Source organism: Labrus bergylta, chromosome 10 (assembly GCF_963930695.1).
Source record: "Labrus bergylta chromosome 10, fLabBer1.1, whole genome shotgun sequence".
Classification (NCBI taxonomy): Eukaryota; Metazoa; Chordata; class Actinopteri; order Labriformes; family Labridae; genus Labrus; species Labrus bergylta.
The window spans coordinates 15,069,384-15,081,299 of NC_089204.1; the positions used below are offsets into that span (position 1 = coordinate 15,069,384).

Sequence of the window (11,916 nt, forward strand, 5' to 3'; positions counted from 1 at the left end):
TGCTTTCTCCACAAGGGGCACCTAGAGACGCAAACCTAACATTTCTCACAGGAGCTTTAATGAGTTGTTACTTTACAAATAAAGATATTTGTTCAAAGAAAAATAAAGATAAACAAAAGCTCCACAGAGCATTCACTCATAATGTCACTGAGGCTTACGTTTTCTTAAGACACTTTAATATACTAATGTGTCATGGTTTATGGGCTAATATTTTGTATATGAAGTGTGTGGTATTATCTACATAATGTCTCTCAGAGTCACAAAAATATCTTTAAAATCAGTCCCAGAACATTTTAATGTAAACGTTAACATTCACACATATTGAAACACACAAACACACACGCATACACTCAACCCTGACCTTCATCTTTTCTCTGTTTCCCTGCAGTCAGCTCCAACCAGAGCCATGGGGAGTACCCAGACTGCCGGAGTGAGAGGGAGTCAGGAGGGGAGGCATCTCTCCTGGTGTCTCCGCTGGTGGTGGCGGGGATCGTTATAGGTCTGGTCCTCTTCCTCTCCTGCATCACCATCATCGTCGGCAGCCTGCGAAAAGACAGTAGACTCCGTAACCCACACCTCCGAGCCAGCTACGGTCAGTCTGCAGCCAAACGTTTGACTTTTAGACCAACTCACACTTAGATTAAAGTCGAAAAAGAGTCAACAGATCATCACCAAGTCTTTTAAAAGGGGGAAAAGTGAAGCAATATTAATTCTTTAGGCTACTTTACAAGAAATGGTTCTCACATGGGGGCTTAACTAAGGAAACACTCCCAACACATTTGGCTTGCTGATATTGGTCTAAAACTCAATACACCCACATACTCATGCACATAACTGGCTTTCAAAATCTCTGGTAGGGTTTTGGTTTTTCATAGACAATGTAAATACATCAGTATTTAGAGTACTAAGCACAGATCAAACAATAGCTTCTGTCGGGGGGTTAAAATAGTACCTAATCTGTTTCCTTTCTTCTCCTCTCTTTTTGGGTCTTTGTAGCATTGATCATCATGTTTGAGGCTTGAATGTTGTTTTCTTTCAAAGACAAGCTTTAAGACTTTTGCCGTTCTACTGGATGTCCCTTGATGACAACGTCAAATTCACACATTGGCATCATTTTCTCTGCGTCTGCAGGTCTGGATGGTTTTTCTTATGGTGGCTCAGTAGGAGAACTGAGATCTACCTGCTTAGAAGATTTCCCACCTGGTTTGGACTTCGATTCATTCAGAGAGACGCTTTCACAGGTCAACAACCTGTACCCCGACTCTCCTCCACGGTAAGTGTTTTTATTCACCACCAGGTCATGCGCATGATCCAGTTTTTAGAGGAAAAGTTTGACATGTATATTTGTTTCTTGTAGTGACTTCAGCTTTGTTCTGACTGCACAAAAATAAGGACTGATTATTTCATCAGATCTTTAAGACAGAATTAAAGCATTGTGATTTGAGATTCCTCAGGTCTGATGTTCTGGTCCACAACAGACAGATGTTTTTGTTAAGATTTTGGGCTGTTAATGCCTTTGTTTAAGAGGACAGGACATTGGATAGAGTAGGACATTTAGGAGGAGAGAGTGGGGAATTAAATGGAGAAAAGATGCCCATTGAGAAGAGTTGGAGCCGAACATGGGTCTCCTGCTTCTAATACGTCCTCCAGTACAAGACACCCCAACGACAGATTTGTATGCAGAGCTGTGGTCAGAACATTGGCCGTCTACATGAAATAAGTATGCTTCTCTCTAAAAACAATAGTCTTTCTGATTCTGTGTTGTCCTTGATCAACTTTCTAGGAGTATGATTCTTCTGCTCAGCTGCATCAAGCTATCATTTGATGTCATTTCAGTGTGGGACACATTATAGGGGGTGATGCAACAAAAACGCACAAAAATGCCCCGGTATAATGGCCCAGAGCCTCTGAGTGATGCTTTGGATCAAGTTTATTTATTTATTTAAAATAGGGACAGTGCACATTAGTGAACATGAGCATCTTAATATGCCAGATTGCAGTCATAGGCTAATCTCCATCTGTAGTCCCTTGGCAGGTTGGGGGTGCACAATGTACACATTTACATAACCACAATGAGAAGCAATAACCAAACAACAAGTCATGACCAAACAACAACATAAACTGTACATTAGTTGACAGACACGCATGTATACAAGCATAAAAAGTGGCTCTGGGATGTTATTCAAGACAAACCAGAATAAAGTGACCTTCAGAGTTAAAGTGCTTCTACGGGAGGTGAAGTGCCAGTGTATTAAGGTTGCATAAATGATTATTTGGATGGTTTCTTGCAGTCAAGTTTTTTTTTTAACAAGTCTTAATACACTTTGGGCATGCCAAAGAATTTGGATTGGCAATCTAAGCTTCCTGAGAGCATCCGAAGGCTAAGTTAATCAACTGTCTGATGATCTCATTTTAGATGTCTGGCATTATGATATTGGTGGACTCAATGAGCTGTGCAATTAGTACATACTGTAAATGTCAACCTTGCATTTAAGCATTTTTACTAAGGTATTTTGGTGCTGGACAAGAACCTATATATTCTGGAGACATCTGAGCTCAAATCAGAAACTCTTTCTTTATTCTTGCCCACTACAATATGTCCAAGTAGACCACTCCTCCTTTTACCAATTATATCAAATGTCAATAAAAAAGTCCACCTGACTGTTCAGCCCTCAGCCCCCACTGCTCTCAATACAGCTGGTTTGACCCTTCCTCTGATGTAATTCATTTATTAAGGAGTACTGCTAGGTTTGGTGCCCTTTGTAATGGTGCAAGAACGAGTGTTTGTGCGTCTTGTGTGTATGTTTGTTGGAGAGAGTGTATGTGCGTGAGTAATTGTGTGTGTGTGTGTGTGTGTGTGTGTGTGTGTGTGTGTGTGTGTGTGTGTGTGTGTGTGTGTGTCTGTGTGTGTGTGTGTGTGTGTGTGTGTGTGTGTGTGTGTGTGTGTGTGTGTTTGAGAGAGGGGGAGAATGGAAGAAAGAGCTTTCTAAAGGCCAATGTCATGGTGTTTTTGATCTAAATGTCAGCTGATCTAATTGGCAACTTTAATAATTCACATACATCCCTCCCTTGCAGTGTGTGTGTGTGTGTGTGTGTGAGTGTGTGTGTGTGTGTGTGTGTGTGTGTGTGTGTGTGTGTGTGTGTGTGTTCATCATTCTCCTCCTTTCACTGCCTTAGAAACATTCAATCATTTAATCCAAATTCATCTACGGGATGTAGGATATCTCTTCTATTCCAAAAAGAGATCATAATTGACTAAAGCCATTGTCTGACTTTCTAATACGCCTCCATGATTTTCAACATTATCATTATTTCCCCTCAGTAAATTTCTTTTGGGATGTTTTCTCACTCTGTCATCCTTTCCTGTTCTTTGTTCTCAGCGGCCCCTTTTCCCCGAAAGTGCCGTCACTAAGCTCAGCCAATCGTCACACCTTCGTACGTTCATATTGGTACAGCAACGGCGTAATAGCGGTGTTCCAGTCTGTGAATTCTTGTTGCGTTTCGGGCGGCGTGTAGCGGAAGCACGGCACAGCGAGAACTCCAGATAGCCAGTCAGACATGCACACACACACAGCGCTGTGCTCGCCTGCTGGCTCAGCTGAAACCGTCTCGCCTCTGTCACTACCTCTGAAGACGGTATAGAGGGGTGATTGGTCCCCCCCTTTACGCCTCCCGGACATAAATCCTGCTGCCTAAAATGGCATTCGAAATAAGGCTATTGTTAAATTCACCAGTAGAACCCTTTTGTTTGAAATATTTCAAAGTTTTGATTATTATTTTTCATCATCTTGGTGCTTTGATACCCCCATAGGAAGCTTCAATTATCATCGCTATGGGAAAAAAGACAACAGTTTTATTTCTGTCTGTTCACAACAATTACTTCAATATTAGGACTTGTTTGTGTCATAGTAATTGAAAGCTGGTTGTTCTCTTACTCTATTTATGTGACAGGATACAACAGTTAATATTTTGTAACTGATTACTCATGCCAAGTTTCATCATCATCTAAGCCGTCATACAAGTAACCAACTGCTAATCACATATGCTCGACGGTTTTTCTTTTCTACACAGATCATGTTCTTTAAAGCCTCCATGGATTCACAAGTGCTGAAAACGCTCCACTTGGATTCTAATTCGTGTCGACTCTCTACTGTTGCATGTTCACATCCATCATGTTGAACCTGAGGCATTAAGGGTGGCGCTGGGGCTGTGGTCTGGGGACCAAACCAAAGCTCCTGTCATGTTCTTGGTGCTGTTTTGTAACGCAGACAAAGTGCATTAGCTGGAAAGATAAATCTTCTGTGGATGGATACAACTGGTCAGCAGCAGGGTCTAGGTGCTGCAGGGCGTAATGCGGGCCAAGAAAATGTCCAGTTTCGCCATTACAGCTCCCACAAGAGCTCTGATGAATCCATTCATAATGTTTGTCCTCTCTTGAACCGATGCAGCAGAAATGTGAGACAGGGTAACAGTAAGCGCACAACAACAACAGGAGGAAGGAAAAGGGAAGAAAGGAGAACAGAGCTAGCCAGATACGTCAGCGCTCTGGCAGCGAGGCGTTGTGTTCTGGGCAAGCTTTGTGTGAGCCGGACGGCAGCCAACACATACACGGTCAGACAGCATAAGTGCAGATATGCATATACAAATTGTGCATTTTGTTTACCATGATGCTGGTAAGACATTGTTTTTGACACCGTCAGCTAGCAGGTAGTTGCAGTCATGTGATGATCCTGCAGGGTGCGAGTGTGTGGGCCACAGATGGTCCAGGGAAACTCAGGGAACTCAGATCAACAGCTCACCTACTGAGACTGTGAAGGCAATGCTTTGGACACACACACACACACACACACACACACACACACACACACCATCATTTTTTTCTCTCTTGCTGAAAGACTCACACACAAGGATCAGCATTTCACCTGTGGAGACGGAAAGCTTCTGCTTCCTCTCAGGGAGAGGCTGGGCAGGCTTTACCACACAAACACACACACACTCACATTGATACATATGCACACGCACACTCACACACACAAATTGCTTTGTGATGTGTTGCAAAGTAATAGGGGGAGCAGGGAGAGGTAAACTGTTGCCCTCAGTTCAGAAAGATGCTTTTTAAATAATCTGGCTTAGAAATTATGATGGCATTTTACTCAAGATGATTTAAAGTCAAAATAAAGAAGACTTAGGCCACTTGGATGGCAAACCAAACTTTAAAATAGTTTGGTTTGCATACATTTAGTTTGGTTAGCATACATTTTGTGCTGTACAGATAGCATATCGTTGATTAATTAGAACTTGTTGGCCAAAAAGGTCATAATGTCTGATGAACACACAGAAAGCTCAACAGGAAGCGGAGAGTGAAGAAAAAAAGCTAAGTTGGAAGTAAACTAATTAAACTATCTGAACTATTGTATTATCCTCAGTTTTTAGGAACTTCTACCTAATTACTTAGTTATATGTGACCATTCATTGTTGTTTTTATTTCTACTGTACATGCTTTATTTTAAATCTTTTAAATAGAAAGAAGCATGATATAAATGAAATACTTTATCAAGTCTTATAATAATGTAATTACTTGAGATGAAGGTTTTGTTTTCCTCTGTCTCTATGAGTGCAGTATAAACATAATGGACAATAAGAGACTTAGGTGGTGGGGGGCTTCTTTGTCATACAGCTGATTGTGATTACACTTGTTTTTGCTTGTCAGTATACACAATATAAAGAAGGATACATCCTTCAAAATATGTACACAGATATCTAAAAATTATATACCTTCTCATTTGCCTCATAGACTGATATGTGAAGATTAATGAGCTTGTATGCTTAGTGTTGTTGACTAAGACAGGGAGAGTTTGGCAAGTCAGGCTGTCTCATCACATTTTTTTTAACTCTGAGTCAGGAAATGTAAAAGCTTAGGAAAAAATGCTAACACCCGACAGCAAGGACAAGGACTTTACAAGTTGAACAAGTACAAGTGAGAGAGTAAGAGAGAGAGAGAGAGAGAGAGAGAGAGAGAGAGAGAGAGAGAGAGAGAGAGAGAGAGAGAGAGAGAGAGAGGGAGTGAGAGAAAAAGTGAGAGAGTGCAATGGATTCTTAATGATCAAATCTCAGGAACACTGTTCTGTACTGTCCAATTCTAATGTGAAACCTTAAATCACAAACATGGGACAAAGAGACGGGGAGACAAATGGATCAATAGAATACATTCACAGTACAGAAATACAGAAAAGGGAGATACAATTTACCAGTTTTGCAACCTTCTAAATCTAACTCTTTATATGCTGACAAATCATATCTGCTTTGGCATGATACACACACACCTGTGCATGCAGCATCTATATGGTTCTCTAACTCCACAGGCAGGTATACTTCACAGTGGTACAGGGACACGCCAGCTTTGTACAAGCTCACACTCACACACAGGGACCATATGGTCCAGGCTGAAGCTACAGTTGTCCAGAGTCCAGCTCTGTAGAGCGTCACAACCCGCTCATGAACACTTGCCAGAGGTCCTCCCTTTCTCCTGACCTGCATCTGACTGAGACTTCTTTCTCTGTCCTGAAAAAATATCTGTACTTTAGTCACAATACGGAGATTTTATCCTGCACAATTAGATAAATTGGTTGAAAACAAATACATACAATACATAAAAGCTAATACCACCAAATAGTTTGATTATTAAGGCCTTCTAATCCTGCTTACATTCACATTTCAACAAAAAATCCCCCCCATCAATGACAGGCATCACTGGCAACAACGGCCAGTCAGAGGGTCAGTCTATCAAACTAATACAGGTATAGGCTTCATAATATATTGCCTACCATCAGGCAGCAGCAAAGTATACATAGCAGTCAGCTGGGGCTCAAACTCCTTTCTCAAACAATTAACCACAAGGTCACCCTCCCTATAAAAAAATAACTTAACAAATAATGACAACCACAAAACCCACATCGCCTACTTCTCAGTCGCTTGTAGTCACTAATTGACAGCCAGTACACAATTTACGGTCCAGAGTAAAGCCTGTTTTTTCTGCCACCTCTTTGCAACCGGAGTCGGACACACACCGGCGTTACCTTGAATTCTGGCGGTGCACCAGTGTAGAGAAGATGGTAGCGAGCTCTGCTTAGGTAGCCTACGAAAGGAGGATATTTGCCGAGATTAATCTGTTCTCAGAGACAGACAGAGAAAGAAATTAGCTGACTTTTTACCTTCTACCATGAGCTGGTGGACTAGACTGACACACGGTCGGGCTGCACTGTGCACACTCCTTCTGTGCGAGTCAGCGGTGAGTTTGCGCCATATTATTTGAAAATCTGAGATCTTCATCCAATGAGGTTTGTTGTGTGACACACTGGGGAGGTGTGTGCTTAAAGGAGCTTAAATGTTCTGCAAAAGTCATATTAAGGCTACTTTGTGCACCAAAACAAGTTGATGAAGTTAATACAAAAAGTGTTGTAGGATAAAGCCACAATGCCAGCTATAGGCTATTTCAATCATTTACATGCCCAAAGTATATCTAACTGTTGTTTAATTTTATTCAACAATGATGGGCATATTTTAAGGCTATAAATTATTTGTCTGGAGGAGTCTCTGTTTGCCTGCCAACACCAGGCAACACTGGCAATTATTTAGGCCTATTGCCTATAAGCTAACCTTACAAAATCAGCATCTGTCATGATGGAATTAAATCATACCTTCTGAAAGGAGGAAACGCAAACCACAAATACTTAACTGACTTTCTGAACGTTTTATGTGATGATGTCAGAGTGACAGGTAAGAGTGTGGATGATTTACACCCGAGGAGAATTTGTTGAAATACAATATGTATATTGGCTAAACCGAAGCCACTGAAAGGCTGTGTATAGATGACGTGATTGCATTAGCATTGCTGACTGTAAAAAAAAAGTCACCAATTTCACCATCAATTTCATCTCAATGACCTGATGTGCCAAGGCCTTACATTGCAGTTGCAAGCCCTATAGTTGTCCTCCTCACCTGTCTTCAGGGCGATGGTTTCTGCCCGTACTGGCAGCAACCCACAGTACATAGCTGACACCTAGAAGACTCATGATACACAGTCTTAACTGTAGAAACATCCCTATAAGTTATTTGCTTATAATTAATGAACTATTTTGTATCACTTCCCCTCTAAAGTCTTTTGGACGTCCCTATGTAACCAGAACGGAAATCTGCCATTCATACAACTTGACCTGACCTACACATTTCTCCCATCATATTTCCTGTGGACAGAGCTTACTACTAGAGGGCAATGTGTAGCTATGAGCATAATTCTGCTGCTTATGATTTTGTTTCAAAATAAAACAATAGTGGTCAATAAATATTTATGAAAATTACTAAATGTAGGGCATTCTTCTTAGCGTTGTGCAGTAAGGGGAAAAATAATCACTCAAAAATCTAATCAATAATTCATTCAATTAATCATTAAAACTTATTCAATGTAGAAGGTGGGTTGTCAGTTCAACATAAACCACAAGGTTGTTCAGAACAATAATTATCTCAGACAAAAACAGCAGGGAATCAATTAATGATTGCCCTGATGTGAATAACTAACTTACATATTTTATTCACAATAAAAACATGACATTTTCAAAAACACAGAGGGTCAAACAAAGGGAGGCAGTTGCACAACTCCCAGCATGTGTGCCATAGGGGACAAATTGTTTTCACTCAGGCACACCAGGTAACACTGGAACATAAAAGCAGAAAACACAAAAGTGTAAAACACCATATTCATTATCTGGTGTGCTGTTTTTTTATTTTCTTTCAGAAACACAGTAGAAGGCCACAGGGGAGCGGTGGAGCTTATAACTCCTGAGAGACCAAATAGGGACTTACAGAGTGTTACAACACCTCTGAAAACACCCTCGTTCAACCAAGCACACACTTACCCTGTCTCCAATTTTCACCTCAACATGCCGCAGCATGAATGTTTAAGGTCAGGTTAACCCAAAGCTAAATCAAATGATTAGAATAAAATTGAATCTACCTCCACTCCATTGGTACAAACATGATGGTTTATGAGGATGTTGTGTAGAGAGTGTATGTACAAATTCAGATGTTACAATATAAAATTGTACTATATTAATTCTTAAAGTAGTGAACATTACCATACTCAAGGTTGTTACGTTGTACTGAATATTCTTTTTGTGCAACACAAATAATCTCCTGCACTCTCTTTACTTTGTAGATCAGTTTCTTTATAATATTGGCATTCATCTGTCCCAGTGCTGTTGTACTCTATCAGCACTCATGGGATGAATATTGTTCAATCAGATTGCTTGTTCAAAACTAACAGTTGTATAAAAACTGATAGCAGTACACTTAACTGTCAAATCACATTCAAAGCTGATTGTCCCAGCCTTCCGTCAACCACCCGCTGGTCTTCATGTAGTCCTGTTATTGCCGTGCCTGAGTCTTGTCTCCGAATCAAGGCTAAAATAGCTCTCCTCTTTTGCTGGAAAGCGCAGACACATACTCAAAAATCTCTAGCACTGCTTTAAAATAGCTGGCAAGTGGGCACAAAATCACAGAGGGTACAGAAGGAAACAGAGAGTGAACAGGAACAAAAAGAAAGATAAATGAAAAATTTGACAGCTTGAAAAAAAGAGAAGCATTCAGTGCTGTGGTACCAGACTGACAACAGTGCTGATTGAGTGAAATGGATTTACCGCATCCTATATCCTCAAACACATGTATGAAGAGATTAGATCATTGTGTTTTCTTTTTGAATATATTCAATTAAAATGTTATTTTCTTTGTGTGGCTGGGGGAGTAGATAGAAAAAAAAAGACCTCTGTGGCTGATGTGGGAGTTCATCAGGGAAGTGTTTTGGGACTCTGCCAAAACAGCAGGAAGAAGGCAGGAGGCGTTCAGTGTTTAAGAATGGAAACAGACAGGCTGTGGCATTGATACGTTCTTACAGGGATAGACTTCATGTTGATGGTGAAAAACAGCTTAATATTTAGTTTCCAAGAAAAAATTGCCAATGAAACACCAAGGCCGAACTGCGAAGGTTCAAGGCTATTGATTTTTGTTTTGGAAAGCACAAGCCACAGCAAAATCGGTGATAACTATTTCAGGCAATATATACTGTATAATATATATATAATATTTTTGTTGTTTAACTTGAGCTATGAAATATGGGTCTGTCACGTTCATGTTTATGTGGAGCCAGAAAGATGAAAATATCTTCTTAAACTTGCTTGGCTTGTGTTACTGTGACACAAAATCGTGCTTGTAGCCATGCCAGAAAGTAGTTTGGCTGGTTCTCTCGTTGCCACCATACTAATTATTGGGTTTTTGTTTTCATGTCCATAGTTACGATGAGTGTGTTGGCCAAGGTTCAACCCCGATCTACATACCTACAGATGACCCACCCCCTTACTCCCTATTGGACCCTTGTCAGAGAGGGCCAGAGCAGGAAGAGCAGCCTAACTTCAACAGTCTGGATCCTTCTCCGTTCTATGGTGAGACCTCAGCCAGCGCCGCCTGGTTCTCCCCCTCCCACTACCCGCCAGGATTCCCTCAGGAGGAGCATCAAGGCATCGCATCCATCTCATTCCCTCTGGAAGCAGCACCGCCTTATGAGTCGGTGCTGGCTGAGCAAGGACAACCCCTCCCTCTCATGCCATGTGACCTTTATAAACACCAATCAGAGGGTGGGGATGAAGGCAACTCCCAGCAACCAGGGACAAACCAGATCTTGTAGGACTGTTAATTTGTTTCTTTCGCCTGCGCCATTGGATTTCCCCAGTTGAATTAAAGAATCACGTGTGATGTGGGACACAAAATGGCTGTTAGGAGCAGCTGTGACATTAAAACAACGGACAATTAATAAGATGAAAGCATCTTATCCATACAGTTTCTAACATCTCAGTGGATTTTAAAGCAGCCAGGACTCCAGTTTTCAACTATTTACCCACAGTCGTTTTCCTTGACAGAAACATAAAATACTCACTGATTGTCTTGCACTGTAACGTTTCTGGAATGACGTATTATTTTCTTGTTGTTCCAAATGATACTCCATAAGAAGAAGACTTTCTTCTGTTCAGTAATAACACCACTGTCTGGTTAATTTTTTGACTGTTAATCTCTTGTTCTATAATTCATGTGTCATATTTTGAGTTAAGGACTTAGTTACTGCTACAAAAACATTCTCTAGAGTCTTCATACTGTAGATGACAGCAGAAAGACAGGGTTTAATATCAACGTGATGTAAAGTAGTGTAGTTAAAGGTATACGCAAGCACACAGATTGAACCTTATTTTCAGTCTCTGTTGTGTGTCATGTAGCTTCCAGTGTGGGGAAAGTCTCCCAATGGTTACAAGGGTGACTTTCTGATTTCAACAATTTAAACAAATATAGAAACTACCTGGACAGGAACAGTAAAATATCAACTCTCCAACTGTTCCAGTTACATTTGTTGTACATGTGGCATCATCAGAGAGGTCGTTTTTTTTGTCCACTGTTGTACAATTTGCCATCACTTTTTCTCTAAAGGGCTCTGGTTTTAACATCAGTTCTATAACTGGACCCAAGCAGCAAACTGTAGCTCCAAACTCTCTTCCTGATGTTGAGGGGTGGTTGGTGGGTGGGGGTTGGGGGTTGGGGGGGGGGGGGGGGGTGTTGATGCAACAAAGAATTTACACATGAAACTGTAGACCTAAACGCACTGTTCACTGGGGGAATGGTTGTTCTGCCTTTAAAAAAAATCTTGTTTCACTCTCATCAAAAATTAGCCAAGCTTAAGACATCATGGAGGTCTTATTGCACTAGAGCTGTAAAACATCTTCTTGGTTAAGTGGTGTAACTTATTGTGTTAGATCAATAACATTATCATCACATTGCTTATAAGGACAGATCACTTCTTAGTTTCTTTAGCCTCTACAAGAT

The 11,916-nt window shown here is 40.8% G+C and overlaps 1 protein-coding gene across 1 annotated transcript in view; it reads left to right on the top strand.

The window, feature by feature from the left end:
- Positions 1-10,976, top strand: part of bean1 (brain expressed, associated with NEDD4, 1) — a 40,196-nt gene extending 29,220 nt beyond the window's left edge. Inside the window, exons 3-5 of the mRNA XM_020649711.2 lie at positions 389-592; positions 1,132-1,273; positions 10,342-10,976. Of these exons, the coding sequence (XP_020505367.1) occupies positions 389-592; positions 1,132-1,273; positions 10,342-10,732 (737 nt within the window). The 3' untranslated portion in view covers positions 10,733-10,976. The remainder of the gene's footprint in view (positions 1-388; positions 593-1,131; positions 1,274-10,341) is intronic.
- Positions 10,977-11,916: the final 940 nt, after the last annotated feature.